Genomic DNA, 21865 nt, shown 5'->3' on the forward strand with positions numbered 1-21865 from the left:
TTTTTCATAAAGAGGTTCGACTGTGTTTCTTTCTGTGGTGGCCCACTAATTGAGGCGAAGGAATGAAGGAAAACTATAGAGAAGTCACCCCTGACCCTCAGTGCTTAGAATTAGAACGGCATATAATGCCGTTCTAGAACTTTCACTGGTAATAGCTCAGCTGGCGATACTACTGCATGTCCGCATTCGCGGAACTCCGCATCTCCGCATTCGAGGAAGGCTCCTCCTTAAGCAGCTGCACCTGCGTGTCAGTTGCATAGTCACGCTCGCACTTCCAGTGACTGACCGCGAAGGGTGCAGATGACTAAACGGTACATCGGACATTGGCACATTCATATCCCTTCAGCACTACCGCATCAACGCGAGCATAACCATGTGCCATTGATGTTCCCATCACAAGGTCCTTTTTTCTTAAGGTTAACCTTGCCCCCCCCCCCCCCCCCCCACCATTGCTCCATCATGCAGCCTAACGTTGCGCTCTTTCTCGCAGGCATGTGCTGTCCCACGAGTGGCACCGTGAACGTCTGCGGATACGACGTGGTAGACAACACAGCCGAGGCGCGTGCTAACTTGAGCTTCTGCCAACAGCAGGACGTCTTCTTCGCTGACCTCACCGTCTCGGAGCACTTGGCCTACTTCGGCGCGGTGCGTTGTGAGCTCGGACACATGTTGAAGAAATATCGGTTTGAGGACGTACCTGCACGAGAGAGCTGACGATTCGCTTCATGTTTTTTTTTTTTGCTGCGGAGAATGTTATAGGACAAACCAAGCGAATGTACAAAAAAAACCTGCCTAGAGAGGGACAATTAACATTTTCGAAAAAAATTGGCAGTCCTTAGCTCGGCTATGCCAGGATATGCATAGCGAAAGCTAAGGCATAGCTAATGCATAAGGTCACGTGACCAGTCACGTGGTTGGTCACGTGGTGCGGTGATGAAAACCCGACTGGAAATTATTGCGCAGTCAGGCAGTACCGTCTGGCCGCGGCATAGCTTTAGGCTCGCTTTATTGAGAGATGTTGGTAGCCGTAAATATTGGCTCCAGACGACGCTAGACTCTTAGTTGTGCTCGCAGGGTAACCTGAGGATCCAGGCGCACCGTGCCTCGATAACTTAGGCACAATTATAAACGCCTCGGCAGCAGCGATCAAATCCAGCGGCACTCAATTTCTTCACCCCCTTTCCCATCCGTTTTCTTTCATTCCCTCCTCCTCACTCGCAGCAGCTCTGCAAGCGCAAAAAAAAAAAACTGGACAGGCGCTGCAGCAAAAAACAGACGGGGCCACTTGGCGGCGACCACCTAACATCTTGCGAAAGCACGGTGCCCTGTGAAACATCAACCACGCCTCATGGCGAAAACGCGCGCTTGTGAACACTCGGTTTTCTGTCCACGTTTATTAACATCGTGTATTCGTTGCTGAGAGGACCGTGTGGTGTTTTGCTCATGAGCGTGGCAGCGCCTTGTGGAATACTGCTGGCCCTTTGATTCATCAGAATCAAGAAGCATCTTTACCACTGGGGGCCCTGTCGCAATACGTGTGGATAGAGTGACGTGTTGCTTCAAGCAACTCAATTAATGTGGACCAGCAGCATAGACTCAAAACGAAAACTTAGACCTTCCCGAAATAGCTACTCTTTATTTTGCATATTTCACTCACCACAACTTCCTGTACATGCATGCGTGCACTTCCCTGAGAGACTACACAGCGATGTTCTCCCCTGTCCTGTTGTGTTCTTCAGCTGAAAGGCATCGAGAGAAGTGCGCTGCAAGCGCGCGTCTCTCAGACGCTCAAGGAAGTGCACCTGGACGACAAGGCCCACTGTACAACCTCCGTCCTCTCCGGTGGCATGAAGAAGCGCCTCAGCGTCGCTATAGCCACAATATCCAAGCCGAAGGTGGGTCACACAAGTACCGTGAGACTCATCCGCTTTGCGAGCAGTTGTTGCGAGCAAGCGAAAGCGAAGCCTGTCCGAATTTGCTGCCTATGACTGCTGTCACGGACTGGACTTCGACTGTTAGCCAAATGTATAACCAAACTAACGTTTTTGCAAGCAACACGAACGAAGTCCCAGTTATGGGGCGAGGGGGTAAATTCGAAAAATCTAACCATTAGGTTCCTAGCGAAGCCCCTATTATGTTCAATGACGGCACGTATGAAGTTGCTCGTCGTTTCTATTCTTTCGGCCACCTACTCGTATAAGTGAATCCATGAAACCATTTAAATCCGACAGGTCTCAAGTTCTTTCAGCTCTCTACACAGTTCTCGGCTCATCGTTTGTCAGCGATGGCAGGACTTCATGTGTCCGCCAGATTCTAACATGCATTTCATTTTTTCACCAAAATCGAGCCTGGAAACGTCAGGCGCATTACAATCGGATGCAAAACCGAAACAACGCAACAAATAGCCCCAACGTCATTATATGACGGTCAAGCGCCTTTACCGCTGGCAGTTGGCGTGGTTGACATTAGACATATGAGACGAACATTGCCACGTAACAGTCGATCTGTTTTCTATACAAATGGCCATCCGAAATCGCGAAGTCGAGCCACGGGTTTGTAAATTCGTATGGAAATCCGTTCCACCAGCGAAATTTCAAATTTCGCGGTATTTACCAGGCTCGCCCAATCTGGCGGTCGCTTTCTGAGACGAGAAGTAGACAGGGCGAGAGAAATCTTCTCGTTTGTAATTTTACTTCCCGCAACCTGCGTAGCGCGCGTTGCGCCACATTACAAAATGACAGGGCCGTTTTCAGATTAATTTGCCTCTTTAAGGTGGATTCACACAATGGATCATTGGCCCACGGACCACACGTCACGTGACGTCCCACCTCGGTTCTCTCAGCTACGCGCCTGCTCCACCACGTAAGGGGGAAAGGCTACGTGCATCTCTATCCGCTTATCGCCACTCCTCCGACCTTCACCTTTGTAGGCGGTAGCGATAGGTGAATTAGGCTTACGTCGGCCGGTCTTTCGCCGTACTACGTTAAACAACGTCTCCGGCCAAGCGTGAACCTGACGTTGTGGAAGTAAGACATCGCGTGAGAACTGGTCTGCGGTGGTGCGTGGGCCAATGGTCCGTCGCGTGAATGCACCTTTACCAAACTAGGTAACCGGGCCTCAAGCAAGCGTAGAAGATGCGCTGTGCTAGCTACGCGAATATTCATTTTCGTTGAACTGCTGGCCTTGCATTCACGCTATTACGCCAGTCTTGTTAAAGGCTGATAAAAGCGAAGAATTGTCAAGAGTGACAAGCAGTCTGCGAGGAAGAATATATGAATGTCTCTTCACGGTTCTACACGAATTGCGCTCTTTCTATTTCAGTGCACCTGAAAATCGGGTGCGCGCTAGGATCAGGTAACTGCGGTATTTCGCTACTCAAATTAGTATGTACTCAAAGTCGTCCTACTTCAGTACAGCGGCGCAGCAGTGGGTTCACTTTTTGGTGATAACCCCAGTTTTCCGCTAGGTATCTCGTCAAGCTTTGCTCGTGCTTCTCGCCGTGCACCAAGAGAGAAAACTAGGCGAATTTTCAGATCAATTTACACTGTAACAGAACTATACGAGGCGTAACTTAATGCCCACCACAGGAGCAACAGTGAGCACAACTACTTCAAAGAGGAGAAAAACGAGCGTGAAATGTGGCCAAGTGTGCGCACAGAGATGACAAACTTTGGCCAAGCGTGGTCTGGCTTTCGGGGGGGGGGGGGGGGGGGGGGGGAGGCTACCGCCAACGGGCAGTTGTCGCCCTTCGTAAAGCCCGCTCCGCCGACGTCGGTGGACTGTAGGTGGTGGTGCTGGACGAGCCAACGGCGGGCCTCGACCCTGAGACGCGCCGCGACATCTGGGAGCTGTTTTTGTCGCTGCGGCGTGAGTGCACGCTGCTGATCGCGACACACGACATGGCCGAAGCGGACGCCCTGGGCGACCGCGTCGCCGTTATGGCCCAGGGCACCGTCCAGTGCTGCGGCTCGCCGGCGTTCCTCAAGAAGGCGTTCGGTGAGCGGCGTTCCTCTCCCCTAGCGCAGGAGGAGAAGCCTCGCGGTTTTGCAGAGCACAGCAGACATTCCATTTCGAAACAGACCGGTGTGACTGCGACGTGCAGTCGAAGACGTGCTTGGCTGTGCGTGGACTGCATCAAGTGATCTTGCTTGAGCGACGGGGCATGGCGATTAACACCTCGCCCGTTTAGAATAGTGATTGGAGGATGTGAAGTGAAAAGTAGGCCGCAGTGCAATTTCCCCTTGTCCTTTTCGCTTTGGACGGTGAAGAAAAAAAAATAAAAGCTCTGATGCATGTACTGCATTTCGACTACACCTAAAATGAGCGCCCTGAATCAGCTTCTTAAAGGCAAATCTTACTGTCAGGTCATCCTCTGGATAATCTTCCTGCCTGGTACGTCGATGCCAGATGTCGGCGACAGTAGTTGGTGCAGTGTTCTAATAGGCGGCGGGATTTGGGTGGTCGTAGGTTCTTGTTTGCCAGACAACGAAAGAAAGACATTGGATTGTGAGCCGCACATTAGCAGGGTGGAACTAAGAAATGGCTTGGAAACTCTGTTCACTGAACTAAACCACAGCCACGTCGGTGACGGGTCGAGTGAGGTGAGAGTGACACCTAACGTGGCTATATATAACATTAGGTGAAAATAAGCTGCTCCCGCGTCCTTCGTGGGTGTCACCTCACGATCGTTCTTGTCTCTTGTCTTCCTCATTTAAGACGCACTGGGCTCGTGTGTCCATGTTTTACTCATGTCTTGTTTTGCATTATAATTTTGTCGTAACATTTGCCGATTAAATGTTCCAGTCTCACGCAACTATTCTAAGGCCTACTTTGAGTATCTAAATAATCATAAAATGGCTTGAACCTCCTATTAGCCTCTCTGATCGCTGCCAGAAAACCTGGTAAAATTCGACTACAACGCCAGAACTTCCCAGTCGTGGCGTGTTCTCGCTTCCAAAAAAATGTAAAGAAACGAACAGCTCAAACACTCATGTTCCAAAGATCGGTTTGTGTACCCTGTTGTCGATGCTTTCTTTAGCTGGCCTTGGAAAACTCTGCTACTGGCTGGCACGCGCAGCAATGAGCCCCGCACCAACGGCTCGCTCTCGGCGCGCAGGCGCCGGCTACCAGGTGCACATAAGCCGGAAGCCCTCGGTAGCCTTCCAGCTGTACGACATCATGAACATCATCAAGGGCACAGTTCCCGAGGCTGAGTTGCGGCGCCACCGGCAGACCGACGTCACCGTCGTCCTGCACGTGCTCGACTGCGCCGGCTTCGAGAACATGTTCGCCCAGCTGGAGGCCCAGAGCGATGCGCTGGGCATCGACAGCATCGGCGTCTCAGTCTCCACCATCCAGGACGTGTTTGTCAAGTGAGCGGCGAAGCTGCAGCGGCGGAGATGTCGAAAGTAAAGGGAATAAGCTGTCCTCTAGCGCAATCTCTTTACGGGGCAGGGTATTCTGCCCAAGCCCAGGGGTAGATTTCCACAACTATAAATGCGGAATACTTAGGGTCGGCAACGGAAAAAAATGTCTTCTTCAAAACGTGCGAAGTCCTCACAGTGAATATTTTTACCGAGGTTTCAGCCTCCTAAATCTGCTAACCTGAACACCTCCGCTGCCCCGTTTAAAAGTCTCCACCCACTGCTAACTGCATCAAGTTATTATGCTCTGCAGAGGGAATTTATTTCCGTTGCCGAGACCAAGCATTCCGTATATTTAGTGATCGAAGTGTACTGCGAAAATTGGGCAGAATGCTTTGACCCTTAGAGGGTGTCCGCTAGAGGGGAACTTACTCCATTTTTACTCCCATATAGGTTTATTCGCGTGTAGAAACGACGCCGAGAGTGCTAAGCGCATTTCAGATGGCGTGTTCATTGCTTCTCGATAGACCTACGCGCTCCTTTCAAGCGGGGTAGTGGCGATGCCTTGCATTTCGTCCACACAGCAGGGCACCCTGCCACAGATATGGTCGCAAGCGTTGTATTTCGGGACCTAGCTTCATCGAGGCACTAGATAGCCGGGCACCCATATTTTGTAGGCTATCGGTGGACTATAATGCCACTTCCACTGACAAGCGTCTGTGATCTCTTCCGCAATAGGCTCTTAGCGGTGCACGTAGGTCCTGACAAATTACCCGACGCAGGCACGGCTGCGCCTCTGCTACCATCGCATTCGGAAAGCTTTGGCGAATTAAAATCACACCGTGGCACCAGCAGTGCAAAGTAGTTCCAAAGTTAAAAGTTCAAAGTTTATTTTTTGCAACCGGGAGTTGCGAGGAAAACCAGGGAAAAGCTGCGTAAACAACTTGAAGGATCCCGACTTCCTCTCTATGGAGCAGCATTGACGGTAACAAAATTACGCAGGTGGAGGGAAAAGGGAGAAGAAAAAAGCAATAAAATACGTGACTATGGTGGACTATGAAAAACATATTGCACCTGCATCGTGTTATGCACATAATACAAAAGGGACACCAAGAGAACTACGGGGCAGGAGGGAATCAAACCATGAAAAAGGACACGAGTTGGCAAAGTGGCAATAGAAGCAAGAAGCTAGAATGTGAATATTTGGCGAAGTTCTTTGAGAGACATTTCATGCAGAATAAGAACTTGACGGCAGTACAGTTCGTTCAAGAGCGTGGTTAACATAAACTGCATCATTTGTTGGCCATAATTGGTACGGCATTTTCTGGCACACCAAGGCTCCGGTCTGCGGACATCGTACACTGTTTTGTTTTGTTCTAACCCAGCGAGTCTGATCCCAGTGTCATCGTTTTTCATTATTGCAAATTTATATTTATAGCACAACGTACAGTTATACATAGCTTTTATTGGTATAATGCTGTGTGTCTGGGAAAGACTTGCTGTGTGGGAAAAATATGGAATTTACATGCAATGCGTATGACCCGTTTCAGTAAAACAGCAAGTTTATTAATATTTTCGGCTGTTGGTGTTGAATTTACATGCAATGCGTATGACCCGTTTCAGTAAAACAGCAAGTTTATTAATATTTTCGGCTGTTGGTGTTGCCCGTACGAGACATCCGTAGTTAATTATAGAGGAGAATAAAGAGTTATAAAGTAACATGTTAAATGACAAAGAAAAACTAAAGCAATGGTGACGCATGATGCCAACTGTTCGTTATCGTTACTCTTCGGAAAACAGTTTTGACGCCGACGTCGTACGAAATTTTGCATGTTCGCATGCTATAGGCACTGCCAGTATTGCACAGGCAGTCCTCGTTGACGGCTTTTGCCACCGAGTGTAGTCTGGCCACAGCCCAGAGTGTTGTTTGCGGTCGGGCTGCCTATGGTGGCCTCGGGTGGGCGCACTTATGACGGGGTTGGCTCTCACTTTTCCGAGGCGAACTATGACGAGAAAACCGGGTGTTTAGATCTTTAGAGCTGCACGCAGTTCTCTACTCCAATGAAAATGTTTTGCTGCATGTGTAAAAAAAGTGAGACGATATTTGTGAATATTTCAGGATTAACCGCGAGGAAACCAACCTTCTGAGCAGAAGCTTCGTCCCGCCGGCCGACCGTAAGTTTCCCATATGACGTCAACATGTACCCGCCATTTAACTTCCTCGCTGTTAAGGGAGACAGACATGTGATATGAGTCAGACATTAGCGACTATGCGTGTCGCATTTCTGTCGCCACCGAAGCCTGTGAATAATGAAAATGATGAACATTTTAACCTCCATGTAACAGCTGATACGCTGAACGTTGCGTTGGTTAATTTAAGGCATCTTGATTTTATTCTGCACCGTGAAAACGAGCGGCTTGCGGCCTGCTGTGTTTCGTTTCTTCGAACCTAATGCTTTTGTGAAAGAGGCCACCCGCTCGGCGAAGAACACACTTGTCGCGCCATAAACATGTGAATTAAGTTGCGCAATCGCACGCAACGCGTGTCGTTGTTCGCAAGAGGGCCACAATATAATATTCGCCTGTTCCTTCACGGCCTCTCCTGCTGGCTTACACTTTCACAGAGTAGGTGCCTGTGCGCTGACGCACTTTCTACAGCCGGCGCCGCCCCCAGAGATGTTTCCGAGAGTAGGGTTAACAGGCAGCAGTGAGAGCGCTTGCAGAGAAGGCAGGCAGCTGCTGAACATGGCGAGCCGAAGAATTCTAAGTCGATTATTTTAACCTTTACAGATTTTTATTTCTAAAACTGTGAGAGATACGCCGGGGTGGCCGAAATCCTCGAACTCAAGTTAACTTCTTCTACACCATCAAATACACCAATTGCGCTCATATTTCATGCACAAGAAGTGCGAGAGGCGCCATTTTGTAAATGCGCGATGCGAGAAAGGAAACTCAATGAGCTTTCAAATGGCTATCTTGACTTTCGATATTTCGAAACACACTGCCAACTGAAAAAAGATTAAAAGAACTGTTCACCTTCGATGTTGACGTCCATCAATTCGCAAAACAACCTTGCCCCATAAAGCCTAATATAGAAAATGTTTGTTCGTTATTTTAATTAATCATTTAATTACTGATCCATGTAAGGTACAAAATGTCCGCCTTGCTGTGCAATCCAGCTGAACAGAGCGCAGCGACCAAGCCTGTAAAGGCTAAAAAAAATCCCCCTGTATACGGAAGTTCAGTACTGCACTTTTACTTTCTTCGTCTTTGCTGCGGGTTTTGGAGAATGTTTAGAGGCGCGACATCGCACCTTACGTCTCCTGCCTTTCGCAAAGCGATGCTCATGATCGATAAGACGCCGCTTCAAGTCCTTTGTAAAACTGTTCGGATGCACTGCACGAGTGAAACAGCCGTGCAAGTAAGTAAAATCCGGCCCACAAGAAGCTGAGTCAAGGCGTGAACATTAAATCAGAAAGCAGACGTGGGACAAGTACTGAATGGTGCTGCTACTAGGACAGCGGAGCGAAGTACCTTTGCCGCCTACTACTGCACCAAACTTCCTTCGGGAATCCCAAGACCTAGCTGGAGGCAAAATTCTACTGAGCGCGCTAGCCTCGGCGGAGTTTGTTTGGCGAGGTTTAGCAGGTGACGCAGCATGGATGCACGCCAGAAAATTTTGTACGCAACTGTGTTAATGCTAATGCCAGCCATGTTAAAATCCAATCTGGGGCGCAACTAGTCATTAGCATCCTCCCAGGCGCAGCCTTACGGTTACGAAGGAAAGCTCTGCAGCTTTCTAACACCGAATTCTGGCTGTGAAAATCTTAGTCCGGGGCCGGCAAACTTTTATATTGTAACGTGAAGATGTGCACACCAAAAGGGAAAAATATATTTACAGGGAAACAGCTTACAGCCACGCAGCCGAACAACCGGGCACGCGAAGCCCAGCCGCAGAAACGCACTTCGTCCTTTTCGCGTTCCAAGCGCGAGCGCACCAAGCACAAGCACAACCGTAGCATAACTCCCGGCGGCAAAAGCACCGTCCCGGTGCTAAGTGGATGATGTAGCAGGCGTGTGGTACGGTTTGAGACGGACTACATGAACGACGTCAGTCAAAGGGCTAGTGGACGACGTCGGAGCATGAAGAGGTGTAATCTCGTAGGTCACGTCGGTCACCTGACGGAGAACTCGATAAGGGCCACTGTACTGACGTAGAAGTTTCTCAGAGAGACCTACACGGCGAGAAGGAGACCAAAGGAGGACGAGTGAGCCCGGCGGATAGTGTACTGGGCGATGCCGGCGGTCGTAAACTGACTTCTGGTAGGTCTGAGATGCGGTGAGCCGGTCTCGGGCGATTTCACGGGCCATAGTTGCTCGGGAGATGGCGTCACGTGCATACTCTGAGGTCGAGGCAGTAGAACTCGGTAGTAATGTATCCAATGGCAGCGTAGGATGCCGACCAAACAGAAGGTAGAAAGGAGAATAGCCGGTGGTATCATGCCGCGACGAATTATAAGCAAATGTTACATAAGGCAAGGCAACGTCCCAATCGCGGTGGTCGGGCGAGACATACATGGATAGCATATCGGTCAGAGTCCTGTTGAGGCGCTCGGTAAGCCCGTTCGTCTGGGGATGGTAAGCTGTAGTGAGCTTATGCTGCGTGCCACAGGACCGGAGGATATCGTCAACTACTCGGGACAAAAAGTAGCGGCCGCGGTCCGTCAGCAATTGGTGTGGAGCGCCGTGGTGAATGATTACGTTCTGCAATAGGAAGTCGGCGACATCGGTTGCGCAACTTGTTGGTAACGCACGCGTGATAGCGTACCGGGTCGCTTAGTCGGTCGCGACAGCAATCCAACGGTTGCCGGAGCAGGACGTCGGAAAAGGTCCGAGAAGGTCGAGTCCAACACGGTAGAATGGTTCGAGAGGTACGTCAATAGGCTGTAGAAGGCCAGCAGGCAACGTTGATGGTCTCTTCCTGCGTTGACAGAGGTCGCAGGAGGCAACGTAACGCCGAACAGAGCGGTACAGACCAGGCCAAAAGAAGCGGCGTCGGACCCGATCGTATGTGCGGGAGACGCCGAGGTGGCCTGCGGTAGGTAGGTCGTGTAGTTGCGCTAGGACAGATGAACGGAGACGGTGGGGAACGACTAGCAGGAGCGGAGGTCCGTCAGGACGAAGGTTGCGGCGGTATAGGACGCCATCCTGAATGACGAACAGTTGCAATGAAGGATCTCGGCTGGCACAGTTGAGGCGATCAATGAGAATACGCAAGGAAGAGTCTTGTCGCTGCTCGTCCGCGATGTTAACCAGATCGGAGATAGCGAAGAGGCACGGGCCGAGGTCGTTGTCTCCAGGATCAGGCGGCTCTACAGGGTGCCGAGACAGGCAGTCGGCGTCTTGATGGAGACGCCCTGACTTGTAATGAACAGTGTAAGAATACTCTTGGAGGCGCAACGTCCAACGTCCGAGCCGGCCTGTGGGGTCTATCAGTGAAGACAGCCAACAAAGGGCGTGGTGATCGGTCACTACGGAGAATGGACGGCCAAACAGGTACGGTCGGAACTTAGCTACAGCCCAAACAAGAGCTAGACACTCGCGCTCTGTAATTGAGTAATTTCGCTCAGCTGTAGAAAGGAGGCGGCTGGCATATGCAATAACGCGTTCTTGCCCTTGGTGACGTTGGGCTAGCACGGCGCCAATCCCATAACCGCAGGCGCCTGTGCGAACTTCAGTCGGAGCCGACGGATCAAAATGGGCCAGAATAGGTGGGGAGGTGAGTAAGTCGACTAGCGAAGAAAAGGCCTCCTCTTGGGCAGGGCCCCAGGTAAAAGGGGTGTCTTTCTTGAGAAGGTCGGTCAGGGGGCGAGCGGTGCCGGCAAAATTTTTGATGAAACGGCGGAAGTACGAGCAGAGGCCGACGAAGCTGCGCACATCCGTAGACGACTGGGGAATAGGGAAGTCCTTGACGGCTTTAACTTTAACAGGATCCGGGCGGACACCAGAAGCGTCGACTAGATGTCCGAGAATGGTGAGTTGGCGGCGACCGAATTGACATTTCGACGAATTGAGCTCTAGCCCGGCTCTACGGAAGACAGAAAGAATGCTCGCCAGTCTTTCGAGGTGCGTGGTAAACGTGGGCGAAAAAACCACAACATCGTCGAGGTAACATAGACATGTGGACCATTTAAAGCCGCGAAGCAAGGAGTCCATCATTCTTTCGAAGGTAGCTGGCGCATTACAGAGACCGAATGGCATAACTTTAAACTGATATAAGCCGTCCGGTGTGACGAATGCCGTCTTTTCGCGGTCATTGTCATCAACAGAGATTTGCCAATACCCGGACCGAAGGTCAATTGAAGAGAAAAATTTGGCTCCGTGAAGGCAGTCCAAAGCATCGTCTATTCTTGGGAGTGGATAGACGTCTTTTTTTGTTATGTTGTTTAGGTGCCGGTAATCAACACAAAAGCGCCAGCTGCCGTCCTTCTTTTTAACCAGCACAACTGGTGAGGCCCAAGGGCTCGACGAGGGCTCTATGATGTCTTTACTGAGCATCTTGTCCACCTCTTGCTGTATGATGGTGCGTTCTGTACTGGACACTCTGTAGGGTCGTCTGTGAATAGGAGCTGCGTCACCGGTGTTGATGCGATGCGTGACCACAGATGTTCGAGCCAAAGGGCGGTCATCGAAGTCAAAGATGTCGCGAAAAGACGACAGAAGATACCGAAGGTCGTGAGCTTGCCCTGGTAAGAGGTCAGCAGCAATCATTTTTGCATATTCATCAGGCGGTGGGACGTCAGAGTCGCGGCAGTTCGACGAGGGTGGGACGCTTCTCACCGCCGATACAACGCATTGGGCAGCAGGGCACAGCGTGGCGAGCGACATACCTTGTGGGAGCGGCTGAACGTAAGAGGCAAAGTTGAGAACCGGAAGGGACGCTTGATTTGCCGACATGGTGACAACTGTATGCGCAAGGGCAACACTGCGTGTAAAGGGCACATCTGGAACCGGAGTAATGATGTAGTCACCATCGGGAACTGGCGGGACCGAGGAGAAACGGACATAAGTGGCGGCATCGGGGTCCAGGCGGACAAAGTCGGCGGAGCACAGTCGGTGAACAATTGGATCCGGTGGCTCTGAAGGAACAGGTAGAGCGAGTTGAACGATGCTTGTGGCGCAATCTATAAGGGCGGAATGGTCGGTGAGAAAGTCAAGGCCGAGAATGATGTCATGAGGGCAGTGTTCGAGGACAGTGAAGAGCACAGAAGTATGGCGGCCGGCTATTGAAACACGAGCAGTACACATTCCGACGACAATAGACATACCGCCATCTGCAACACGGACCACAGTTGAGGGGGCAGGAGTGAGCACTTTCCTTAGGCGACGGCGAAGACGAGCATTCATGACTGAGACGTGCGCTCCAGTGTCGATCAGAGCGGTAACAGGGACCCCGTCCACGTCGACGTTAAGGATGTTCCGATGAGCATGAAGAGTTAAAGGAGGGTTTTCTGGTCGGGTCGTCAGAGCAGCATCACCCCCAGACGCTGCAGCCATCAGTTTTCCGGCCGGGAGCGGGCATATGGGGCCGGCGACGAAGGGCGGCGAGGTCGGGGCGATGGAGATCGACGGCGCTGAGGTGACGACGAACGGTTGGTAAGCGGGGTCTGAGCGTGGTGGCCAGAAGAGGTCGTTTCCGAGGGCGAGGGAGAGCGGCGGGAATATGCAGAACCCGGCGGGTAGCGGCTGTAGGTCGAGGACGGACGGCTTCGGCAGTGTCGAGATATGTGGCCAACTCGGGAGCAGTTAAAGCAGATGGGCCTGTCATCAGGTGTTCTCCATTCATCTGGATTGCGGCTGCGTCGAGGGTAGTATGCACGTTCAGAACCGAGCTCCGGGGACATGCGGCGAGCATATGGGGCACTAACTGAGCAAACAGGTTGAATCCCAAGATTGGCAAATTCTTTGCGAACGACAGCCTGTATAAGAGATACTGCTGGAGTACTGTCTGTTGCGGGTGGATGAAACGCAACGGGGGACATTGCCTCTACTTCTTGGCGCACAAGTCGTGTCAGGCTCTCAGATGTCGGCAGACGGCTCGGTGGAGTCGAGTCTACACAGGACGACGTCGCAGTCGTATTCGGCAACCGCGTGAACTGCGGAGAAATTCGGCGGCTCTTCGCTTGTTCGAACCGGCGGCATTCCTTGATGATTGCGTCAACCGTTCCGCAGTCCTTGTATACAAGAAGGTTAAAGGCGTCATCTGCGATGCCTTTGAGCACGTGACCTACTTTGTCGCACTCTGACATAGTGGCGTCGACTTTCATGCAGAGAGCTAATATGTCCTGAATGTATGATACATAGGACTCTGTGGACGTTTGTGCACGGCATGCGAGCTCCTTCTTCGCAGCGAGCTGACGCCCGAATGGCTTACCAAACAGGTCACAAAGCTTGCGCTTGCAGAGATCCCAGCTGGTGAGTTCATCCTCGTGGGTCTCGAACCATACCCTGGCAGTGCCCGTCAGGTAGAAGATGACGTTGGCCAACTTTAGGGTCGGGTCCCACCTGTTGTGTGTGCTCACGCGCTCGTACATTGCGAGCCAGTCCTCCACGTCGACGCCGTCCGTTCCGTTGAAGGTCCCAGGATCTCTCGGATGGGCAATGATGAACGCCGGGTTGGCGGACGCCGACGGAGCGGCCCCTTCGCTGGTCATGGTTGAAGAGCCGGCGAGCTGACGACCGCTGCGGAGTTCCGTGCTTGCTGTGGCTGTACCCAGCACCTCACACCAATAATGTAACGTGAAGATGTGCACACCAAAAGGGAAAAATATATTTACAGGGAAACAGCTTACAGCCACGCAGCCGAACAACCGGGCACGCGAAGCCCAGCCGCAGAAACGCACTTCGTCCTCTTCGCGTTCCAAGCGCGAGCGCACCAAGCACGAGCGTTCCAAGCACAAGCACAACCGTAGCAATATTTTCTTTCCACTTCCACGTTCCAGCTTTTCTCTGTAGCGGCGTGAATACGTTAATGAGAAACTAATCAATTTTACTTCCTCGAGTGAAACCTACTCCTCCTTAAGGCATGCAAGCTAGTGGTGGCGAAGGAACCGTGCGAACAACCCGCAGAAGACCACGCCCAACGGGTGGCCACCACGGAAGGCGCGGGCGGCTCGTGCGGCGGCATCGTGGTGGCGCTGTTCATCAAGCGGCTGCTCTGCTTCTATCGCTCGCTGGTGTCTCCGCTCACCGCCTGGATCCTGCCCCTGCTCGTGTTCTGGGCGCTGGTGGCGCTCGAGGGCAGCCTAGTGCCGGAGCCCAAGCGCTGGCTACGGCGCCTCAGCGTGCGCCTCTCGCTGGCCGACGCGTACCCGGGCGCGGGCGCCTTCGTGCACACCGACGACCCGAGCCGGACCGCGGCGCAGGAGGCTTTCTTGCCCGCCCTGGAGGCTCAGACGGAACGGCTCGACGTGCTGGCCGACCCCGGATGGCAGCTGCCGGCCATGGCGAGGCGCGACTTCCATGGCTACACGCAGGCCTACGCTCTGGGCATCTCGGTCACCCGCAGGTGAGCGCAGATGTAGGACGCGGTGTTCCAGCTGAGATTAAGAAGCAGGCTGGGGCTGAGCCTCAAAGGAAGAGCAGATAGTGTTTCTATGTGTAGTTAACGCCTGAGATGCTTCGAAAAGGCAAATGGGGTCGACGGCGATGGAGTAGGCAGTGTACGAAAGACCAGCCGAAAGTTGAAGGGGTAAGCGTCATTAAGCACGAGGCTTGGGCGATAGGAGGCACAGCTAGAGACTTTTTTCCTGCCGGCTAAGTAATACCTGAGTACCCAGCCCGCCGCTGTGGAAACACGTGAATGAAAGCAGCGTTATACAGTAATGGGCATGCTCGTGGTGACGCTCAATTGCGGAGAAGTATGTCTGCAGTAGTGGATACCGAAAAAGGAGTCAAAGCGTTTCACGCATGCAAAGCGTTGCGAAGAATCACTTCTGTTGAAAATGTTAAAATTAGCGACGCCAGAGCCCCCGTGAAAATGCACGCCAAGCTCGAGATCTCGTGCTGAAATGGTTTGTAATAAATCTGAAAGACCATAAAACATAGCGAGGCGTTTGCATCTTAACGCCATGCTGAGTTGTCCTTAGCAAGAAAGGAATTGGTATCTGGGAAAGTGACATCCCGTTAACGCTGTTATGGCTACTATGTACTATAGTTGTTTCTCCATATTTCAAGTCGTATTCTTGTTTCATTTTCCTTTCATTTCAGAACAATCCAGCAAGGCAAGCGAAATATGAGCAGGACAGCGTAAGTTTCTCTATAAAATCCAGAACAATTGGTCTTTGAGTACTACTTCGTTTTTACATAGTCGGTCCATATTTTGTTTTTATGTGGCCTTATTTACCCCTGTTGCCTTTCGCGGCACCTTCATGACCAATTGCACATTGCTTTGAACTGGGACAGAATCTTTAGACCTGACACCGCAATGAAGATAGCCGCTCGTTTCCCTATACACGAGTGGCCAAAGGCAGACTACTCAGTTCGGCGTCATTTCCGCTTCTGAACACAGCGTGCAAGGGTGGCACAACCCTTATGCCACGATCAGCCGCGAGCTGGCGCTGAGCGTGGCTTCGACGGCCGCACTGCGACTGCTGACGGGCGACCAGCGCGCCGGCATCTTCGCGCGAACCGTGATCCACGACGTTAACGAAGCACGCGCCGACCAGGCCAAGGATGCGGACGAAGAGTTCACCGAGTACCTCAAGTAAGCAGCGCCACACCCGACCACTTGGACCGCATAGTTAGACGGAACAGGGTTTACTCTTGCTGGACGGCGATCGTGAACTCAAGAAAATGCAGGAAGGTAGTGGCAGCCCACAAAAGGTGAACAAAGTTTACTGAGACGCCTGAAATGTCACGCAATATGTGAGGTGCAAAGAGCGAGGCACCTCACTTAATTGCCTCTTGATAAAAAAGGCAAAGACCCGGATCCTTCGCCTCCTCTAGGCGGAAAACGTGCTAGCGATATTTACCCTTTCCCCCTTTTTTCCCCCACTATGAGAGCACCAAAATGTCGTATGACAACGCCCACGTATTGTGCACCGTTTGTGATCGAGCAGCGAGCGATCACGGCAGCTCTCGGTTTGGCTGCGAGGCGGGGCGCCGTTTGCTGCGGACAAACGCCCTGTGTCGCTGTCATCGTACGAGGACGTAAACCAGTATGACTTGTTAAAGGGATAGCTGGAAGTTTGAAGTCGCCACGAGCTAAAGGCTGCCCCAAACGTGGCGAATTCAACCCGCGATCTAGGGTTGAGTGGCGCTTGCATTTGCAGGCAGAGCTTCCTGACCACCCTGCTCCGCACCTTCCTGGTTCCGCTCGGGGTGGCGCCGCTCATGGCCACCATGGTCCTCCTGCCGACGTCGGAGCGCGCCAGTGGCGCCAAAGACCTGCAGCTGATGACGGGCCTCTCGGGCGCGCTGTACTGGTTGGCCAACTGGCTGTTCGACTTCTTCGTCTACATCTTCGCCTGGGCCACCATCTGCGCGCTGCTTTCCTCGTACCAGCCGCTGCTGTTCGAGACGAAGTGTAAGTCCCACGGCATGGACCGGTGCTGCAGTGAGCCAACAAAAACGCTTAAATGGGTCTGCTGGCTCTCTCCGACCTTGCTTAGAATATCTCCCATCCTATGGAAAAGAAATACTGCTGGCAGCTTTCTTGGCACGCCGGACGAGGAGCGCATAATCACAGGTGCGTAAGAAAAATTAGACTATCAAATCAATTGATGAGGCAGATTATGTATTAGCATCAGCGTTACCCCCGCTGCTGCTGACCGGCCTGTGTGAGCGGGCGGCATGATCCAGTCAGCCACCGCGTGACATGCCATACACACGCTCTACTTTCCCTATGCAATTCAGCAATCACGGTGGCACATGTTAAAAAGTGCGGTAGGGTTACCTGTGACGTCTGTGCGTATAGGCAGCATAGTTCGCGCCACAACCAGCGTATCCGTGTTGCGTGGATTTGAGGCGGCTCACGGTCCGTGGAAAGGACTCGTGCTCCTCCTTCGGCTATGAAGCACAAAGTGAAGAAGGGAGGGAAAACCTCGGGGTGCTTGCCAACCTTTCGACAAGTGCATGGACTTGTCTCGTTTCGACAAGACCACTTGTCGAAGCGTTAGCAAGGACCCTGCGGTTTTCCCTCCCTTGTTCACTTTGCGATTATCAAGAAGCATCTGACCAACCTCTCTTCTCTACCATGGACTTCGGCGATGATGGACGCTCATAGCGACTGGTCAGCATTCACAGCAGCCCTCATGCTGAAAAAAGGCCCAGGAACCTCTTTTGCCTGCTTCTAGCAGCTTTGCTTCACTGTCTGACCGCAGGTTGCTTGCTTGTGTGAAAAATCTCGATAGAGTGAAGGGTGAACTAAGATACAGCAGGCAACAAAGTGAGTTGTGGTACAACTGTCGTCTTCACTATTTGGTCCTGGCACGTGGCACAAATTGTTTGGGTCTTATTTCTTGTCATTTCAAACGCTTAGGTGTTCACTCGGAGGAGCTGTGTGAACCGTCCTGCGCGTTCTCCGAGATGTCGCTGAGAGCAGTGACCTGTGTCCGCTTGCATTGTTCAACTGAAATTGAGGAGGACAGAGTAGAAGAAAAGAATTTACTCTCCTCTCTTGTGCATAGGAAGTCTCTCTGAAGAGATTTCTTTCCTTGCAATCATTGTTTGTGGCATAACTGTGTGCCTCTGTGCTTGTCACAGTTTCGTTGCTGCTCGTGCTGGTGGCCTTCTCGGGGCCGGGCCTACTCTTCAGCTACGCCTTCTCGCTGTTTGCCAGGACGCAGTCGGGAGGGTTCACCTCCCTCATGCTCGCCTACGCCGTCGGAGGTACGCCTTGAGTTTTTTAGAAAGCAGCGCCGTAAATGAGCCTCTCCTTCTATATAGTAGTCCTCTCTTCCTAATTCTGATCTTAGAAAAAGAACACAAAATTCGGAAAGAGATTTAAGAGTGCTTACGGGCGGGGACACGAAAATATGGACGCAAGACACAGCCATTTGGTTGAAGTTTGCAAACAGAGTTTAGCTAAGGCGATCAGTGTTCTTTTTTTTTTCGAAGCATGACACCCCCCACACACGCGCGCGCGCGTATGACACCATCCGGAACACTGTACGACGAACGGTTGCACCACAGTTTTGATATGAATGTGTGGGAAGGCATAAAATTGAAGGCACATATGTCATCGGTTTTAATCCCTGCCGCAAGCTAACCTCCAACTAGACTAGCACATGTAAGCTGTGTGCAGCGAGAAGTTTCATGATACCACCCGGAACGCTGTACGACAAACGGGTGCGTCACAAATTTGGTACGAATGTCACCGCATGAATGGCGTCTAATGCTGGTGGGCTAGTGGTGGGTAAATGTCGACGAAAAACATAAGGATTGTTCGAAGTGGGGGTGCTCGGTTTGCTGTGCGCGTCATAAGGGTGCTTGATGACGTCACCCCTTTTTTGCCATCGCTTGGATTTTCTGAACCATCTGTGAGTACACACACGCGCGCGCCGCCGGTTTTTCTCGTAATGGGAAAAGAAATGCTTTCGCATTAAAGAAATTGAGATGCATTGGTTTCGACACGCAACCAGGAGTGATCAAATGCTGAAAACATCAGAAAAATATTGAAAAAAATTCGCGGTGGTTTAGCCCTGGTCAAACCTGGAGTGACGCGATAGCTGCAGCTGGCCGAGTGGAACTTGGTCCCGTGACCAACCACGTGACGAACCACGTGATCAGCCACGGCGCCGCGCCGCCGGCAGCTGCTCCGCATCGCGTGACCAACCACGTGACAGCGTGGCGGCGCAGCCACAGGGTGGCGGCGCCGCCACCGCCACTGCGCCGCCACGCTGAAGGCTCGAAATGCCACCGTAATGTTGCTATCGCTATGAAAGCAAAGGTGATTTTAGAGTATGATGCGTCCAACCTGCGTTAGCAGCTTCCGGTTGTAAGTTTCGCTCTTTACATTCGTCGATCGCATTCCCATTGGTTTTTTTTAATTAGCTTCTGCCGTTGGCTTCTGTTAGGTGGATGCTTCTGGGCGGTGGAGATGAGTGGTGGGTAGCTGGAGGCCTTCTGTAGGGTGAAGACAGATGGGTGTTTGGAGGGGTGAGGCACCCTCCTTTTGGGACTGGAGGGTTTTCGGGAGGTGAACACTTTAGACACACATAAAACAAGTTTTCGCCGAAAGTGGGCTATACAGCTAACACAGTAAAATTCACAACACTACCGAAAGATTGAACCGACGAGAGCTTGTGCAGCGTAGTCCTGCGCGCCATGTTCCAGCGCTACTTCAGCGTGGTACCGAAAAGAGCGCTGAAACACGGCAGCTAAACAACTACAGCACAAGCCCTCCGGTTGACGCTCGCACCTGCTTGTTCGAAGTCGCAAACCGTCATCCTGTGTAGAAGCCGGCGATGGATGTTGGTCGCCTAAAGATGAGAGGTCCAATCCTGATACTTGGGGGTAGCGGCACTGTAGCACTGCCGTAGTCGTCATAGTCCCACAGTCATAGTCTTAGTGCGGGACGCAAAAAGGCGTTGCCGTGGTTTCGTCGACGGCTGCGCAGGCACGGTGCTGGTGTTCGCGTACTTTGCCCGCAAGGTGACGCCTCGCGGCGTGCTGCTACCCACGTCTGCTGTCGACGTGCTGGTCATGCTGGTGCCGCCCTTCAGCCTGGCCGTGAGCCTCATCAAGGTGCTGCGCATGGACCTGGACAACAAGGAGTGCCTGCGCGCCCGCCAGTCGTTGGGGAGCGGAAGCAGCTTCCTGGCGACCTACTGCGGCAAGGCCCTGGAGGGTTACGCTCGCTTTGGCGCCGTGTCAGCAAAGTGCTGCGCCCGTGAGTCGGCCGCCGCCGCCGCCGCCGCATGCGTCATTATAGCCCTTATGTTAGGCCTAAATCTCGGCTTCACCGGAGCTTCAACGTGCAGCCTTTGGCGTAGAGCGTCCAGGTGCGAGTCGCAAAGAAGAAACGCCAGGGCGATCCTTCGAGGGTTACGCATGATATGGGAGGTAGCTTTCGCGGTTTATGGTGAAATAGCCTGGTTCTTAGCGTAATTACTAACCTGCTTGCTCTTCCTTTATTACTCGCTCTTATCTTTCGACAGTCTCAGATTAGTGGCTTTGCCGATCGAACGCCTTCCAAGGAGCATCAGGGGTAAAAGATTAACCGGATTCACGACCCGCTGCATTGCGAAATAGTAGTGACGTTTTGCGACGCTGGCTGGCGTCTTTCGCGGCGACCGAGCGCTGTAATGCGCATAGACCAATTGTTTTTTTTTTTTGGATAGGAAATGGGGCAGTAATTGTCTCACATCCCGGTGGACACCCGAACCACCCCGTAAGAGACGGGAGTAATGTGGGAGTGAAAAAAGAAACAGGTGCTGTGGTGGAGGGCTCCGGAATAATTTCGACCACCTGGAGATAATTAACGTGCACTGACATCCCCCGCAGCGGTGGCGCAGTGGTTAGGCGCTCGGCTATTGATCCGGAGTTCCTGGGTTCGAACCCGACCGCGGCGGCTGCGTTTTTATGGAGGCAAAACGCTAAAGCGCCCGTGTGCTGTGCTATGTCAGTGCACGTTAAAGATCCCCAGGTGGTCGAAATTATTCCGGAGCCCTCCACTATAGCACCACTTTCTTCCTTTCTTCTTTCACTCCCTCCTTTATTCCTTCCTTTAAGGCGCGGTTCAGGTGTCCAACGATATATGAGAGACAGATACTGCGCAATTTCATTTCCCCAAAAACGAATTATTATTATTATGCACTGACATCGCACAGCACACGGGCGCCGCCTTAGCGTTTGGCCCCCATCGAAACGCGACCGCCGCGGCTAGGTTCGAACCCGGGCAAAAAAGAAATTTAATGAACATTCCCATATTTACATTTTTATCATTTAAAGGACGCAAAATTCGTCGACTGAGTTTTTAATACAAGAAGAAACATTTATATACGGTGTTGCATGCATTAACAAAACGTTCACCGTTAAATTCACCGCACCTCTCTTTAACCTTGTAGTCATGGATTCCAAGTAGCGTCTGCTGCAGTACGCCACCATAGTTACCTTAGCGCCAGCGGTGTTCTTAACTGTCAGTAGTGGCGAAGTCTACGTAGTCTTCCTCAGAAGCCTCGAAAATCATTTTTAATGGCGGCCTGCTAGAAGATGTTAGAGCAGGAAAGCCCGCTATGGGGCATCTTGGAGGCCACCCCGTTCCACCTCTAGACTGAATCTTAATATCCTAGTTTTATGGATAAATATACTTTTCTTCAGTGCGCCCTGTGCGAACCGTATGGTTACTTAACTGATCTTTAACAGTGAATTTCGCTGAATGCTTTGCAAATGCCTTCAGTAACAATGTAATAATAAAAAGAAATGTTCGTTTCGGGTTTGTCGCCGCTTCCCTGTCAACATGGCCCTCCACTACGGCACCCCTTCTTCCTTTCTTCTTT

General features: G+C 51.9%; 1 protein-coding gene across 1 annotated transcript; it reads left to right on the plus strand.

Moving 5' to 3' along the window:
* Positions 1–492: 492 nt before the first annotated feature.
* On the plus strand, positions 493–21450 carry LOC144124392 (phospholipid-transporting ATPase ABCA3-like). The gene is made up of 12 exons (XM_077657019.1): positions 493–645; positions 1740–1895; positions 3786–3996; positions 5117–5372; positions 7483–7538; positions 14493–14931; positions 15633–15671; positions 15934–16128; positions 16697–16950; positions 18129–18254; positions 19984–20256; positions 21434–21450. Exons 1-12 carry the CDS (start codon positions 493–495, stop codon positions 21448–21450), a joined length of 2175 nt encoding a protein of 724 aa, XP_077513145.1.
* The last annotated feature ends 415 nt before the right edge of the window (positions 21451–21865 follow it).

This window comes from Amblyomma americanum, chromosome 3 (assembly GCF_052857255.1).
Source record: "Amblyomma americanum isolate KBUSLIRL-KWMA chromosome 3, ASM5285725v1, whole genome shotgun sequence".
Classification (NCBI taxonomy): domain Eukaryota; kingdom Metazoa; phylum Arthropoda; class Arachnida; order Ixodida; family Ixodidae; genus Amblyomma; species Amblyomma americanum.

What these genes read in the sequence shown, in the direction of transcription:
- LOC144124392 (XM_077657019.1), top strand. Translation starts at nt 493, where the DNA reads ATGTGCTGTCCCACGAGTGGCACCGTGAACGTCTGCGGATACGACGTG. An exon ending in CGAAATATGAGCAGGACAGC is followed by an intron (nt 15,672 to 15,933) that starts GTAAGTTTCTCT and finishes TTCTGAACACAG; the next exon opens with CGTGCAAGGGTGGCACAACC. An exon ending in GCTCGCCTACGCCGTCGGAG is followed by an intron (nt 18,255 to 19,983) that starts GTACGCCTTGAG and finishes ACGGCTGCGCAG; the next exon opens with GCACGGTGCTGGTGTTCGCG.